Genomic DNA, 12,270 nt, shown 5'->3' with positions numbered 1-12,270 from the left:
CCCGTCCACCGCCACCAGAGGTTCCACCAAAGCCGCCTAGAAGGCCCTTGGAGTCGTTTCCGGTGGAGAGCAGCAGTCCAGGATATCCTCTGGAAGGCGAACGAGGGCGACGCAACGAGCCTCGAAATTGGCACTTCGAGGCCCGCAGGGCTTCCGATTTCCGCGAGGAGCCGCGTTTATATGCCAATACAGGGCTAGGTGGCGGCAGCCAACAGGTTCGCATCGAGCGGTGGGGCGTTACTTTTGATGGCGAGGACGAGCGAAACTCGGTGGAAAATTTCCTGTTTCGGCTCGAGTTCCTGCAGCGGCAGTACCAGTGCCCTTGGGAGGAAGTGCTCCGCCATTTCCATGTGCTGCTAACAGGATGGGCACGCGAGTGGTATTGGGTCCACGTGCGTCACTGCAGGGTGGAGAGATGGCCACAGCTGCGCGCCGTGCTGATGGACAGGTTCCGAGGCCACCAGACGGAGCACGACCGGATGCATCAGCTTCTGCAGAGGGAGCAGCAGCCGGGAGAAGCCGTGGAGGATTATGTCCATGCGATGCAGCAGCTAGCTTCTCGCCTAAAAAAAACACTGTTAGAGCGACAGATGGTAAAAATAATTTAAAAGGGCTTGAGAGAGGGTATCGCAAGATTCGTTTACGCAATGGATGTGATGACTGTGGACGAGTTGAGGGAAGAGTGCTGCGAGGTGGAGCGTAATTTTGGACGACGAGGACGCGCGGCCTATGCGCACCCGATGCGTTATCCTCCGGCGGAGAAGGCCAGGGTTAGCGAGGCAGCTGGTCCAGATACTGCAGAGGATTCTCAGTGGCAAGTGGAGGCGTTACAAGCGAAGGCCCGAAATCCGTTCCGAGCGGGCTGCTGGAATTGCAGAGCCGTAGACCACGGGTTCCGGGACTGCGCGGCAACAGAACGGCGCCTGTTCTGCTACCGATGCGGAAGGCCAGACACCGTGTCTCCGAAATGTCCGGATTGCGCGGAAAACGGTCGGCTGGGCGATCCGAGGGCGGGAAGGATGCGTCCAGACAAGAGTCCCGCGAAGAAGTAAATGTTCTAGGACTAAAAGAAGGTTTAGTATGTACGAGTAGTAATAAGAACATATTAAAATACTTACCTTATGAAGAAAAGATGCGACGGTACTTGGAGGCCAGGAATCGGATCTTCTCCAACCATCAATTGGGCGGGATGAGATTGGTGTCTCGGAAAGTCCAGAAGGCCAGGGATCGATTCCGGAAGAGACGAGCGAGGAGGCGAGAAGTGGTTGCCGCTGTGAAGCGCAGTGGAACGGGAGACCCTCGACCATTCGCTGAAGTCCGGATCCTGACCCAACAGCTGACTGGATTATTGGACACTGGAGCGAGTGTCAGCCTGCTGGGTAAAGGTTGTAGGGAGATGGTCGAAGCGTTGGATGTGCCAATCCAGAAGTACCTATCCGTGGTCCGCACGGCGTCTGGAGAAGACCGCTCGATTATAGGACGCGTCGAGCTACCTGTGGAGTACAGAGGACAGATAAAGCGGATCCTGTTTTATGTATGTCCTTACCTGGAGCAGGAAGCCTATTTCGGAGTGGACTTCTGGCAGGCGTTTGGCTTGGCTCCGGCGGTGATAGGCCACAGCGACCCGGAAAGCGTGAAGAAGGCAAACGAAATCCACGCCAGGGATATGGAGCACTACGCTGAACAGGAAGATGACGACGAGGAAAAGCCGGATCCCGAATCCTGGACCTTATCCGGAGCCGACGCACGACAGCTCGCTGAGATCCAGGAGGTGTTTCTCACATTTGAGAAGGATGGTCTGGGTACGACTAATTTGGAGAAGCACACGATCGAGCTGATCGAGGGAGCCAAGGTCTTCAAGGATCGTCCATATCCCATGTCTCCAGCGAAGCAGAAGGTTGTCGAGGATGAGGTGGACAAGATGCTAGCGCTCGGAGTCATCGAGGAGAGCATGAGCCCGTGGAGCAACCGGACGACGGTAGTGTCGAGGCCTGGGATAGATCGGTTCTGCTAAGACGCGCGCAAATTGAACGATTTGACCATTAAAGACGCTTACCCGCTGCCGAGTATCGACGGAATCCTGTCCAGAATCGACCAAACATTTTACATTTCCAGCGTGGATTTGAAGTTCGCATTCTGACAGATCGAGTTGGACCCGAAAAGCAAGGAACTGACGGCCTTTACGGTTCCTGGTCGGCCTCTCTACCAGTTCCGGGTGATGCCCCTCGGACTTTGCAACGCGGCGCAGTGGTTGGTGAGACTCATGGACCGAGTGATCCCAGCTGAGATCCGTTCCAACGTATTTGTTTACCTAGATGATCTGCTGATACTGGCTCCAGATATCCGGACCCATTTCAGGTACCTTCGGAGAGTCGCAGAATGCCTGAAAGCAGCGGGGTTAACGATAGGTATGAGTAAGTCAAAGTTTTGCTTCAAATCATTGACCTACCTGGGCTTTATCGTTGGTGGAGGTCGTCTGCGAATGGATCCAGGACGAGTGGCAGCGATCAGGAGGATGCCAGAGCCTAGGACGATGAAGGAGGTGAGAGCGTTTCTTGGGACTGCTGGATGGTACCGCCGGTTCATAAAGAACTTAGCGACGTTGGCCGTCCCGCTCACTGAATCGCTAAAGAAAACTGGAAACTCAAAGTTTTCATTGAGTCCAGAGGCTCAGCTTGCGGTAGAAGCTTTGAAGATGGCGTTAACAACTGCACCAGTCTTGGTGCATGCGGACTTCAAGAGACGCTTCTTTATCCAGTGCGATGCGTCACACGTCGGAGTCGGAGCAGTGCTTTTCCAGCGAGACGAGACAAGAGCAGCCAATTGCCTTTTTCTCAGCCAAGATGAATAAACATCAGGTAAATTACACCGTGACCGAGAAAGAGAGTCTCGCTGCGCTTATGGCCATTCGAAAGTTCCGGCCATATGTCGAAGGGATGCCATTCACCTGCATCACAGATCATGCCAGCTTGAAGTGGCTCATGTCCATGAAGGATCTGTCGGGACGTTTGGCGAGGTGGTGGTGCAGCTTCAAGGGTACCACTTCAACATAGAGCACCGAAAAGGAAGCGAGAACGTCGTGGCAGACACCCTTTCACGGTGTGTGGAGGAGCTCGTAGTGAATCCGACGGATTTGTTGGGTTTCGAAACCACCGAGTTCGCTGGAGAAGGTTATCTCGAGTTAGTGAAAGATGTGGAAGACAACTTGGAAAACTTACCGGACTTGAAGATCGAGGATGGTCTCATCTTCAAGAGAGTCTCCTCGGCAAATCTGGACGATGAGGTGGAAGGTTCCGAGTGGAAACTGTGGATCCCACAGAGTCTGACCCACAGCCTAATCGAGCGTGCGCATACGGACCCAACAGCAGCTCACGGCGGAATGGGAAAGACTCTGGAAATCCTCCGACGGCAGTTCTACTGGCCAGGCATGGTTCTCCAAGTCCGCGAGTTTGTGCGTGGATGTGATGTCTGCAAGGAGTCCAAGGCGCCAAATTTCCGGATGCAGGTCGGTATTGGAGAAAGAGTCCAGACGGAACAGGCATTCCAGAAGCTGTATATCGACTTCTTGGGAAAATATCCGAGGTCAAAGAAGGGTCATGCCTGGATTTTTATCGTGGTGGACCATTTCTCCAAATTTGTATTCCTGAAGGCCATGAGGGAAGCTACATCCTCGAACGTCGTCGATTTTCTCATCCACGAGGTATTTTACAAATTTACACTCAGACAATGGTCGGCAGTTCACGTCGAAGATCTTCCAGGAGGCGATGGAGAGTTTCGGTATCTCACACCTAGAGACTCCGGTATACTCCCCACAGAGCAACGCAGCAGAACGAGTAAATCGAAGCGTGTTGGCCGCAATCCGGAGCTTTTTAGATGGTGACCATCGAGACTGGGACGTCTACCTTCCTGAGATTGAGGTAGCCCTTCGAAACGCGATCCACTCGGCGACAGGAGAAGCGCCTTTCTTTACAGTGTTCGGACATCATATGTTCCTGAACGGCGCCAACTATAGGTTAGCGAGGAAGCTAAAGTCCTTGTGTGACCACGAGATGACGGGCATGAAGACGGCGGACAAACTCCGAGTGATCCAGGAAAAGGTCCGAAAGAATCTGGAGACAGCCTATGACCGAAGCCGCAAGCAATATGACCAACGGGCTCGGAACTTCATGGCCAAGCCAGGTCAGGAGGTATACCGCCGTAACTTCGTCCTCAGTGACTTTGGAAAGTCGTTTAACGCGAAGTCCGCCAGGAAATTCCTTAAGGCTCGAGTGGTGAAAGCCGTTGGTAACAATGCCTACGAGTTGTAAGACCTGCAAGGACGCCACCTCGGAGTTTACCACGCCAAGGATATCCGGATGTAATCTGAAAAAAAGGGTAGCACAAAGTAAAGGAGTGCAAGAAAAACAAAGGCAGTACTTTCCGGCATGCGTGGGCCCCGCGTTGAGCACCGTATGGAACTGCAAGCTGCGTAAATGTCCAGGTTCCACTAGGAAAGGATCCAAATGCTCCCAATGATTTCGTCGAGTGGCTTGAAATCCGATGGCGTCTCTCTAAATCCTTGGGTGGTGTTGCATTTCAAGTTGGAACCGGCCGGGAGTTGATCGAAATCGAGGGCAAAGACTTATCGATAAAAGTTGGTGGGTGGCAACGCCTACTGAAGTGGCTCCCCCTTCTGCTCATGCCCTTGGCTATCTAGCTATTTAAACTAGCCCGGTTCGCTCTGGGTATGGCTGGGATGGCCTTGGATTCGTCCAATGACCCACTTTTGGGAAAGGAAAAGGGAACATGGCGTGATGAGCATGACATTGCGTAGGTCAGGGATAGGGTTTAGTTGCTGCCAGACATCGAAGCCATGTCGACGGGATTTTGATATTTCTTTGCTTAGAATAGGCCAAGAAAAAGTGAGAGTGCGATTAGTGCGAGTAAAGTTAGAAAATTAAGTGGAAATTTATTTATTTTAGGTCCACCGGGGACCCTAGTACATAGGGCCCCGGCAGTTTTCTGTGATTTTCTTCGGTTTTTTCACAATTTTCTCGGAGGAAGGGCAGCAGCCCTCGTGGTAGTGCTCAGCAGCGACAGCCACCGGCAGCAGCGACAGCCACCGGCAGCAGCGACAGCCACCGGCAGCAGCGACAGCCACCGGCAGCAGCAACAGCCACCGGCAGCAGCGACAGCCGCAGGCAGCAGCGACAGCCGCAGGCAGCAGCAACAGCCACAGGCAGCAGCCACAGCCATCACCACCAACCAACACCGCCGCAGGCAGTTGACCTTAACTACAAGAATTCTACATTACCTCGGTGAGTCCGTTCCGGGCACGTAGAACCCGAGCAGCAGAACGTCTCGCCGCGCCTGTGATTAGATTTTAAGATTAATTTTTGTATTTGTAAATTTGCGTACTCGCCTCGTCCGTTTCTGTACGTCTTCGTGATTCCGCGAGCTTGAGTCTGGCCTTGTGCTAACTCGGGGTCTGAAATTGCGAAAGCGGGCTTAGCAGAACTCAATACAATTTATTTATTTATATTTACTTGTCCCTTTTGTGTCCTCTTGGAGCTCCAGCAGGGTAATTAGGAGAGAAAAGAGGTGTTTGATTAATGACAGCCACTTGGCTTAAAATTTTCCGCGCGGCCAAATTTCCGATTTTAAGAAGGCCTTGCAGCTGGTGCAGTCCAGGCCGGGTAGTGGTTTTGCCCTGACCTGTAAGCAATGGTATAAAGAGGAGAGGATATACTTAACGTTTATATTTGGCAATCTTATGTATATATTTATAAATAAATGTACTTAGAATGGAGATGAAGATGATGTGGGCCTAAGGCAATTACCAGCGGGGAGATGAACCGGTCGTAGTCTGGCCTGGCAGTGGCTCCGGCCTTGGAACATGGGTGGTGCCTCCCTCGCGACGCTAGGGGCACCACAGGAAGGGTGGGTGCGCTGTGGCAGCCACATCCAATGCCACTTTTCCGTCATATTTGTCCCGGTTTGTTTATTTTGTCTTGTTTACCTTTTTTATACCCTTGCAGAGGGTATTATAATTTTGGTCAAAAGTGTGCAACGCAGTGAAGGAGACATCTCCGACCCTATAAAGTATATATATTCGTGATCAGGATCACCTCCTGAGTTGATATAGCCATGTCCGTCTGTCCGTCTGTCTGTCCGTCTGTCTGTCCGTCTATCTGTCTGTCCGTCTGTCTGTCCGTCTGTCTGTTTCTACGCGAACTAGTCTGTCAGTTTTAAAGATATCAAATTGAAACTTTGCACACACCCTTCTTTCCTTTGCACGCAGTATATAAGTCGGAACGGCCGGGATCGGCCGACTATATCCTATAGCTGCCATATAACTGATTGATCGGAAATGCCATAACTCTGCTGTTTGTTAAGTTAGGAAGTTGGGACTCTCAATGGGTATTATATTTGGCCAATTAATCCGACCTACCAAATTTCATAAGGATCGGCCGACTATATCTTATAGCTGCCATATAACTGATTGATCGGAAATGCCATAACTTTAGTGTTTGTTAAGTTAGGAAGTTGGGATTTTCTATGGGTTTTATTTTTGCCCAATCAATCCGACGTACTAAATTTCATAAGAATCGGCCGACTATATCCTATAGCTGCCATATAACTGATTGATCGGAAATGCCATAACTTTGGTGTTTGTTAAGTTAGGAAGCTGGAATTTTCTATGGGATTTATATTTGGCCAATCAATCCGACCTACTAAATTTCATAAGGATCGGCCGACTATATCCTATAGCTGTTATATAACTGATTGATCGGAAATGCCATAACTTTGGTGTTTGTAAAGTTAGGAAGTTGGGATTTTCTATGGGTTTTATATTTGGCCAATTAATCCGACCTACCAAAAGGATCGGCCGACTATATCTTATAGCTGCCATATAACTGATTGATCGGAAATGCCATAACTTTGGTGTTTGTTAAGTTAGGAAGCTGGAATTTTCTATGGGATTTATATTTGGCCAATCAATCCGACCTACTAAATTTCATAAGGATCGGCCGACTATATCCTATAGCTGTTATATAACTGATTGATCGGAAATGCCATAACTTTGGTGTTTGTAAAGTTAGGAAGTTGGGATTTTCTATGGGTTTTATATTTGGCCAATCAATCCGACCTACCAAATTTCATAAGGATCGGCCGACTATATCCTATTGCCGCCATATAACTGATTGATAGGAAATGCCATAACTTTGGTGTTTGTTAAGTTAGGAAGTTGGGATTTTCTATGGGTTTTATTTTTGGCCAATCAATCCGACCTACCAAAGTTCATAAGGATCGGCCGACTATATCTTTTAGCTGCCATATAACTGAACGATTGGACATGCTATAACTTTGGTGTTTTTAAAGTTAGGATGTTGGGATTTTTTTATGAGTATTAAGAATGCATCATATGAATAATTTTGGAGAATATTATTTACAGAGTATTCTGCAAGGGTATATCAACTTCGGCTCCGCCCGAAGTTAGCTTGCCTTTCTTGTTTGTTGTTAGAGATGTTAGTATTTGTAGTGTGAGACGTCAACCTGAGGATTCCAGAGCTAGCCGGGGCCGTCCCAGGGAGAACAGTATGCAGTTCCATAACGTGGGTTTGTTGACAAGCAGTTAAAATTCAAATATCGTATTTGCGGGAAAGAGCCTTTAAAAGATATTATCAAATACCTTGGCAAGACAAGTCTGCCGCTGTACAAAGAAATTAAAAAACAATACAATTTAAATTTAACAGTTCTTTTTTTCTAATTTACTGATAATTATTTGCTAATTTAAAGTTCATAGCTGCACTATTATTGTTTTTTTCGTATATTCTGGACCTAAAAACATTTTGCTCTGACAAGAGGCACCCCAGATAGTATTAATGTTATTTTGTCCTCACATGTAAACACATCCAATCGACTTTTGTGAGTTTTTTGAGTTGTTCCCTCCATTTCTTATAATGTTCAGTGAGAAGCGCACGCCAAAAGATTAAATTTTTTAAGCCTAGTATCCACTTCGACGTAAACCGTACGCCAGTCATGAGAGAGAGCGAGAGGCAAACAGCAGGCGTTCACTTTTCGTCGGGCCTTTTTTTCACGTCGGTCCCCTGATCGACGAAAAAAATACCAGAAAATTCCATAGCGTTGCCAGTCTGAGGAAATAAACTTTGGGTGAACCGACTTGAAAAAAAGGCCCGACGAAAAGTGAACGCCCGCTGTTTGCCTCTCGCTCTTTCTTATGACTGGCGTACGGTTTACGTCGAAGTGGATACTGGGCTTTACTCTATGGCCAGAGCAAAGAAAAAAATATGTTTTTCAAAATTTTTTTTCTGGGAACCCGGTTTTAAGTTTTCTCACTGTGATTACCCAAAAATTTTGTTGCTGGTTATTAAGTGAATTTAAGCTTAACATGGCTCTAGTGCTTCCAAAAACTAAATATGTCCAAAAATATAAAAAGGAATGGGAGACTGAAGCATGTTTTAAAGGTGAGTTAAATTTTACATGGTAAAACAGTTTTAAGCGTTAAATGTACAGTGCACAAAATGAATGTACATTTATTTACAAGTACTTTTGTTTTATTTAAGATTGGTTGAAACCATCGCCAGGTAGCACCTCTAAATTTTTGTGCGTTTATTGCAAAGCAGAAATTGGTGTGCACCGCAAAGGCTTAGACGAACATGCTGCAACAAAAAAGCAAATTAGAAATGTTGGCGAGAGGAAAACTCTTGAAAGCAATGCTATTTTGGATAAATTTTTTAAGCCTAAAATCGAAGAAAGTAGTAAGAGGGCTGAGTTAAAACTCTCAAGCTTTGAAGAATATGAAACTGCACCGCACAAAATTTACAGGTATATTCAACGCATTTATAATTTATATGCAAATGTATTGCTTCCTTTTTTGGCATTCACTGTGTCAATTGTTTTTAGGTCTGATCATGAATGTTTTGTCGCCATGCCTTTTGGAATACATCATTAAAGATATCGGAGATTCTCACTTCTCATTGATAGTGGATGAAACTACAGCCATCGACACGACGAAAACTATGTGCTGTGAGGAGTTAAATAACCCCTCACAAATGAATGAGAGTTTGAAGAATACAGCTGGAGAGAGTTTGAAGGAATACAGCTGGTGAGCGTTTGGAGAATACAGCTGGTGAGAGTTTGGAGAATACAGCTGGTGAGAGTTTGGAGAATAGAGCTGGTGAGAGTTTGGAGAATACAGCTGCAGAGAGTTTGGAGAGAACGTGTAACGGTAGAAGGCGGCGGACTTTGGACCGAGTATGGTGCCGTGCGCAAAACCGAAAAAGGAGAAGCCGAGAATTAACGGGATACGCCGGCCTATAAAAGCGGGCCGAGCGCAGGAAGCGGGATCAGTCGATCACAAGGAGTCAATCCAGCAAGATCAGTAGACAAGCAGAAAATCAGTGAATAAAACAAGTCAAGTCAACATCAGGAGGAAGCAGAGCCGCGCCGAGTCAACAGGAGCAAGATCGCTACATCAAGAGAAACAGGTAGCTGAGGTCCTTAAGGCATCACGCGGCTAAGTCCAGGCGCTTTGTTCTAATTCTGGTCGCAATATGAGCTTGGCGTATTGCTCGGCGAATCCGATAGAAGTGAATAAAAAGAGTCCTCCGACAAAGAACCGTGGGCTCGGAAGGGAAGTTGTCCAGAACCAGCTGCCGTGCGAAAACAATTGCCTTGTCGAATTCCGGCGTACGCCTGAACCGACAGGGGAGAATTGTGCAACGGAGCCAGGATTCGCGCCGCAAGCAGAGCGAGGACACGAGACACGACGAGCAGTCATCGACGTATCTAGTCCACGGCGAAGAGGCGAGGGCGGAAGCGTTCGTCTTGAACCTAGCGTCCTGCCACAGGGACTACATTGGCGGCCCTTCGGCGTATGCTTGAACCGTCAGGTAGAAACTGTGTAGGCGTCTGGTGTGACCGGCCGGGACAGATCCAGGGACAGGAGGCTGTGGCTGCGAAAGGCGTACGCTTTGAGAGCCCAGTGCCTATTCACCCTAGTCTGCGAACGGTGACGCATCCCTAGACCCTCAAAAGCCCCGAGGCCAAAGACAGCGGAGGCGTTACGGAGCAGAGAGCAGCGAACAGCGAGACAGCGGAGAGCGACGGTGGAGCGACCACAATTCTTCAAGGGAGGCGTTGAGATACCCATCTGTCACCATTAGTCCTAGGCCGAGAAACAAGTCGGCGAATAAAGATCTTTGTAAATATCCTAACCTTCTGTGCGTTCTCACTAGACAATCGGGAGGTCACGTTTATATAAATTTGGTGGGACGAACAAAACAATTCTTATGAGCTAGCCGCACGATACTCGTAGCGAGCAGAACGTAAAAATCAGTTCGATACATCTGGCGCCCAAAACGTGATTGTCCGGTCGGTGAGAATCAGCAAATAAACAGAAAATGGGGAAAGGATGGATATATCTCCTCAAGAAAGAGGATTTCGCCAAAGTAGGAGCCAAGTTAGGCATCACTTTGGAGGGAAGAACGGAGGACAAGAGGAAAGCCCTCTCAGAGTACCTAACAAAGAAACAGGGTGACCCAGGAGTAGCAGAGATCTGGGCTGAGCTGGAAGAGAAATACGACGATAAGCCAGGCCCAACAATCAAATTGCTGAACCCTGACGCCGAGGAGCTCATAGCAAGTCTTGGAGTGGACAGCATGAAGGAAGCTGGCAGGAGTCGAAACGCAAGCCAAGAAAGAAAATCAGGGCAGCAAAGACCTAACACACCAGATTACGCCAAAGTCGCGAAGCAAGTGAGAGAACAGGTGGAGTGGTCCGCGAACACGTACGGTCTGAACCTAAACATGATCCCACGTGCAATGCCAGAGCTATTGCAAGGCAAAGCTCTGAAATGGTTTATTTCAAACAATAAACATTGGAGGACATGGGGAGATTTCAGCGAAAGTTTCCAGACGTACTTTCTGCCGAGAGGGTTCTTCTCGAAGTTGGCAGACAAGGTGAAACAGCGGAAGCAAGGTTTCAGGGAACCGTTCAAAGATTACATGGTGGACATGCAGACTTTGATGAGGCCACTCGGGTACTCGCCAAAGGAGACCTTAGAAATAATCAAGGACAACTGCACACCAGACCTGAGAATTTCATTAAGAACATACAAGGTGGATGATCTGGACACATTAATGATCCTGGCTAACGAATACGAAGAACTAGACAAAGAGCGAGAAGAATTCGTTCACGAACACAAGTTCTCTCGGAACAAAATCGCAGCCAACGGCACCCAACGAACACGTTATGGAGGCCACCAAACCCAATGCCAAGAGACACCAATGCACAGACCCACAGGAGGCATGTCGCCGGTGTGGAGGACACGACCACTGGGCACGAGGATGCAGAAACCAAAGAGTACTGTTCTGCTGGGTGTGCGGCAAAGTTGGCATCAGGAGCGTAGAGTGCTGCCAAAGGTCGGATAATGGGCAGCGATCCCAGTCGCAGAGAGGCGCACAGGGGTCGCAAAGTGCCTCCTCTCCAAACTAGCTGGCAATTTGATCGAGGAAGAGCAGCAGTTATCCGCGTACGTTGAAATTGGAGGCGTCGCATACAAGGCTACAATTGACATGGGAGCAACGTCAAGTTTCATCAACGAGGAGCTAGCGGATAGACTGGCTGACAAAGGAAGGATCACAAGGACAAGATAAGCTCAATAAGCTCACAGCTCGAGATCACGGTGGAATTTGGAAACAAACAATTGGAGATGAATCTGCTAATACTTCCAGGAGTAGTGGATGAACTAGTGCTGGGATGGAATTTCCTCACGGGAGTCGGGGCGGAAATAAAATGTGCCGGGCATGAATTGCGAATACCGGCACGAAAACGGCATAATGGATGTCTGGAAGAAAGGCTGTCGGTGGCGGTAGATTCACACGTAAGTGATGAAGAGGACATTGAAAAATTCCTCGATGAACAGCTAGCAGAATTCAGCACCATGTCAGGAACATCTACAGTGGCCGAGCACCAAATCACCATGAAAGACGACAAGCCAATAAAACAGAGGTATTATCCTAAGAACCCAAGAGTCCAAGGAGAGATCAACGCAAAAGGTGGACGAGTTGTTACAAATGGACTTCATAGAACATTCAAGAAGTCCATACAGCTCGCCCATTGTAATGGTGAAAAAGAAGACGGGCAAGTGGAGGCTATGCGTTGATTTCAGACAGATAAACGCGAAGTCCATAAAAGATGCCTACCCGATGCCGCGGATTAATTATATCCTGGACCAACTCAGAGAGGCGAAATACATAAGCAGTC

The 12,270-nt window shown here is 48.3% G+C and overlaps 1 protein-coding gene across 1 annotated transcript; it reads right to left on the bottom strand.

The window, feature by feature from the left end:
* Positions 1-1,176: 1,176 nt before the first annotated feature.
* On the bottom strand, positions 1,177-2,205 carry LOC123037252. Its single transcript, XM_044457130.1, has 3 exons — positions 2,057-2,205; positions 1,686-1,991; positions 1,177-1,493 (listed from the first exon to the last, which is right to left on the bottom strand). The coding sequence occupies exons 1-3, from the start codon at positions 2,133-2,135 to the stop codon at positions 1,177-1,179; spliced, it is 702 nt and encodes a 233-aa protein (XP_044313065.1). The 5' UTR covers positions 2,136-2,205.
* Between the last annotated feature and the right edge of the window lie 10,065 nt (positions 2,206-12,270).

This window comes from Drosophila rhopaloa, unplaced genomic scaffold, assembly GCF_018152115.1.
Source record: "Drosophila rhopaloa isolate 14029-0021.01 unplaced genomic scaffold, ASM1815211v1 contig_155, whole genome shotgun sequence".
Classification (NCBI taxonomy): Eukaryota; Metazoa; Arthropoda; class Insecta; order Diptera; family Drosophilidae; genus Drosophila; species Drosophila rhopaloa.
Note: the sequence above shows the minus strand (reverse complement) of the source record. Positions and strands in the feature narration are given on the sequence as shown.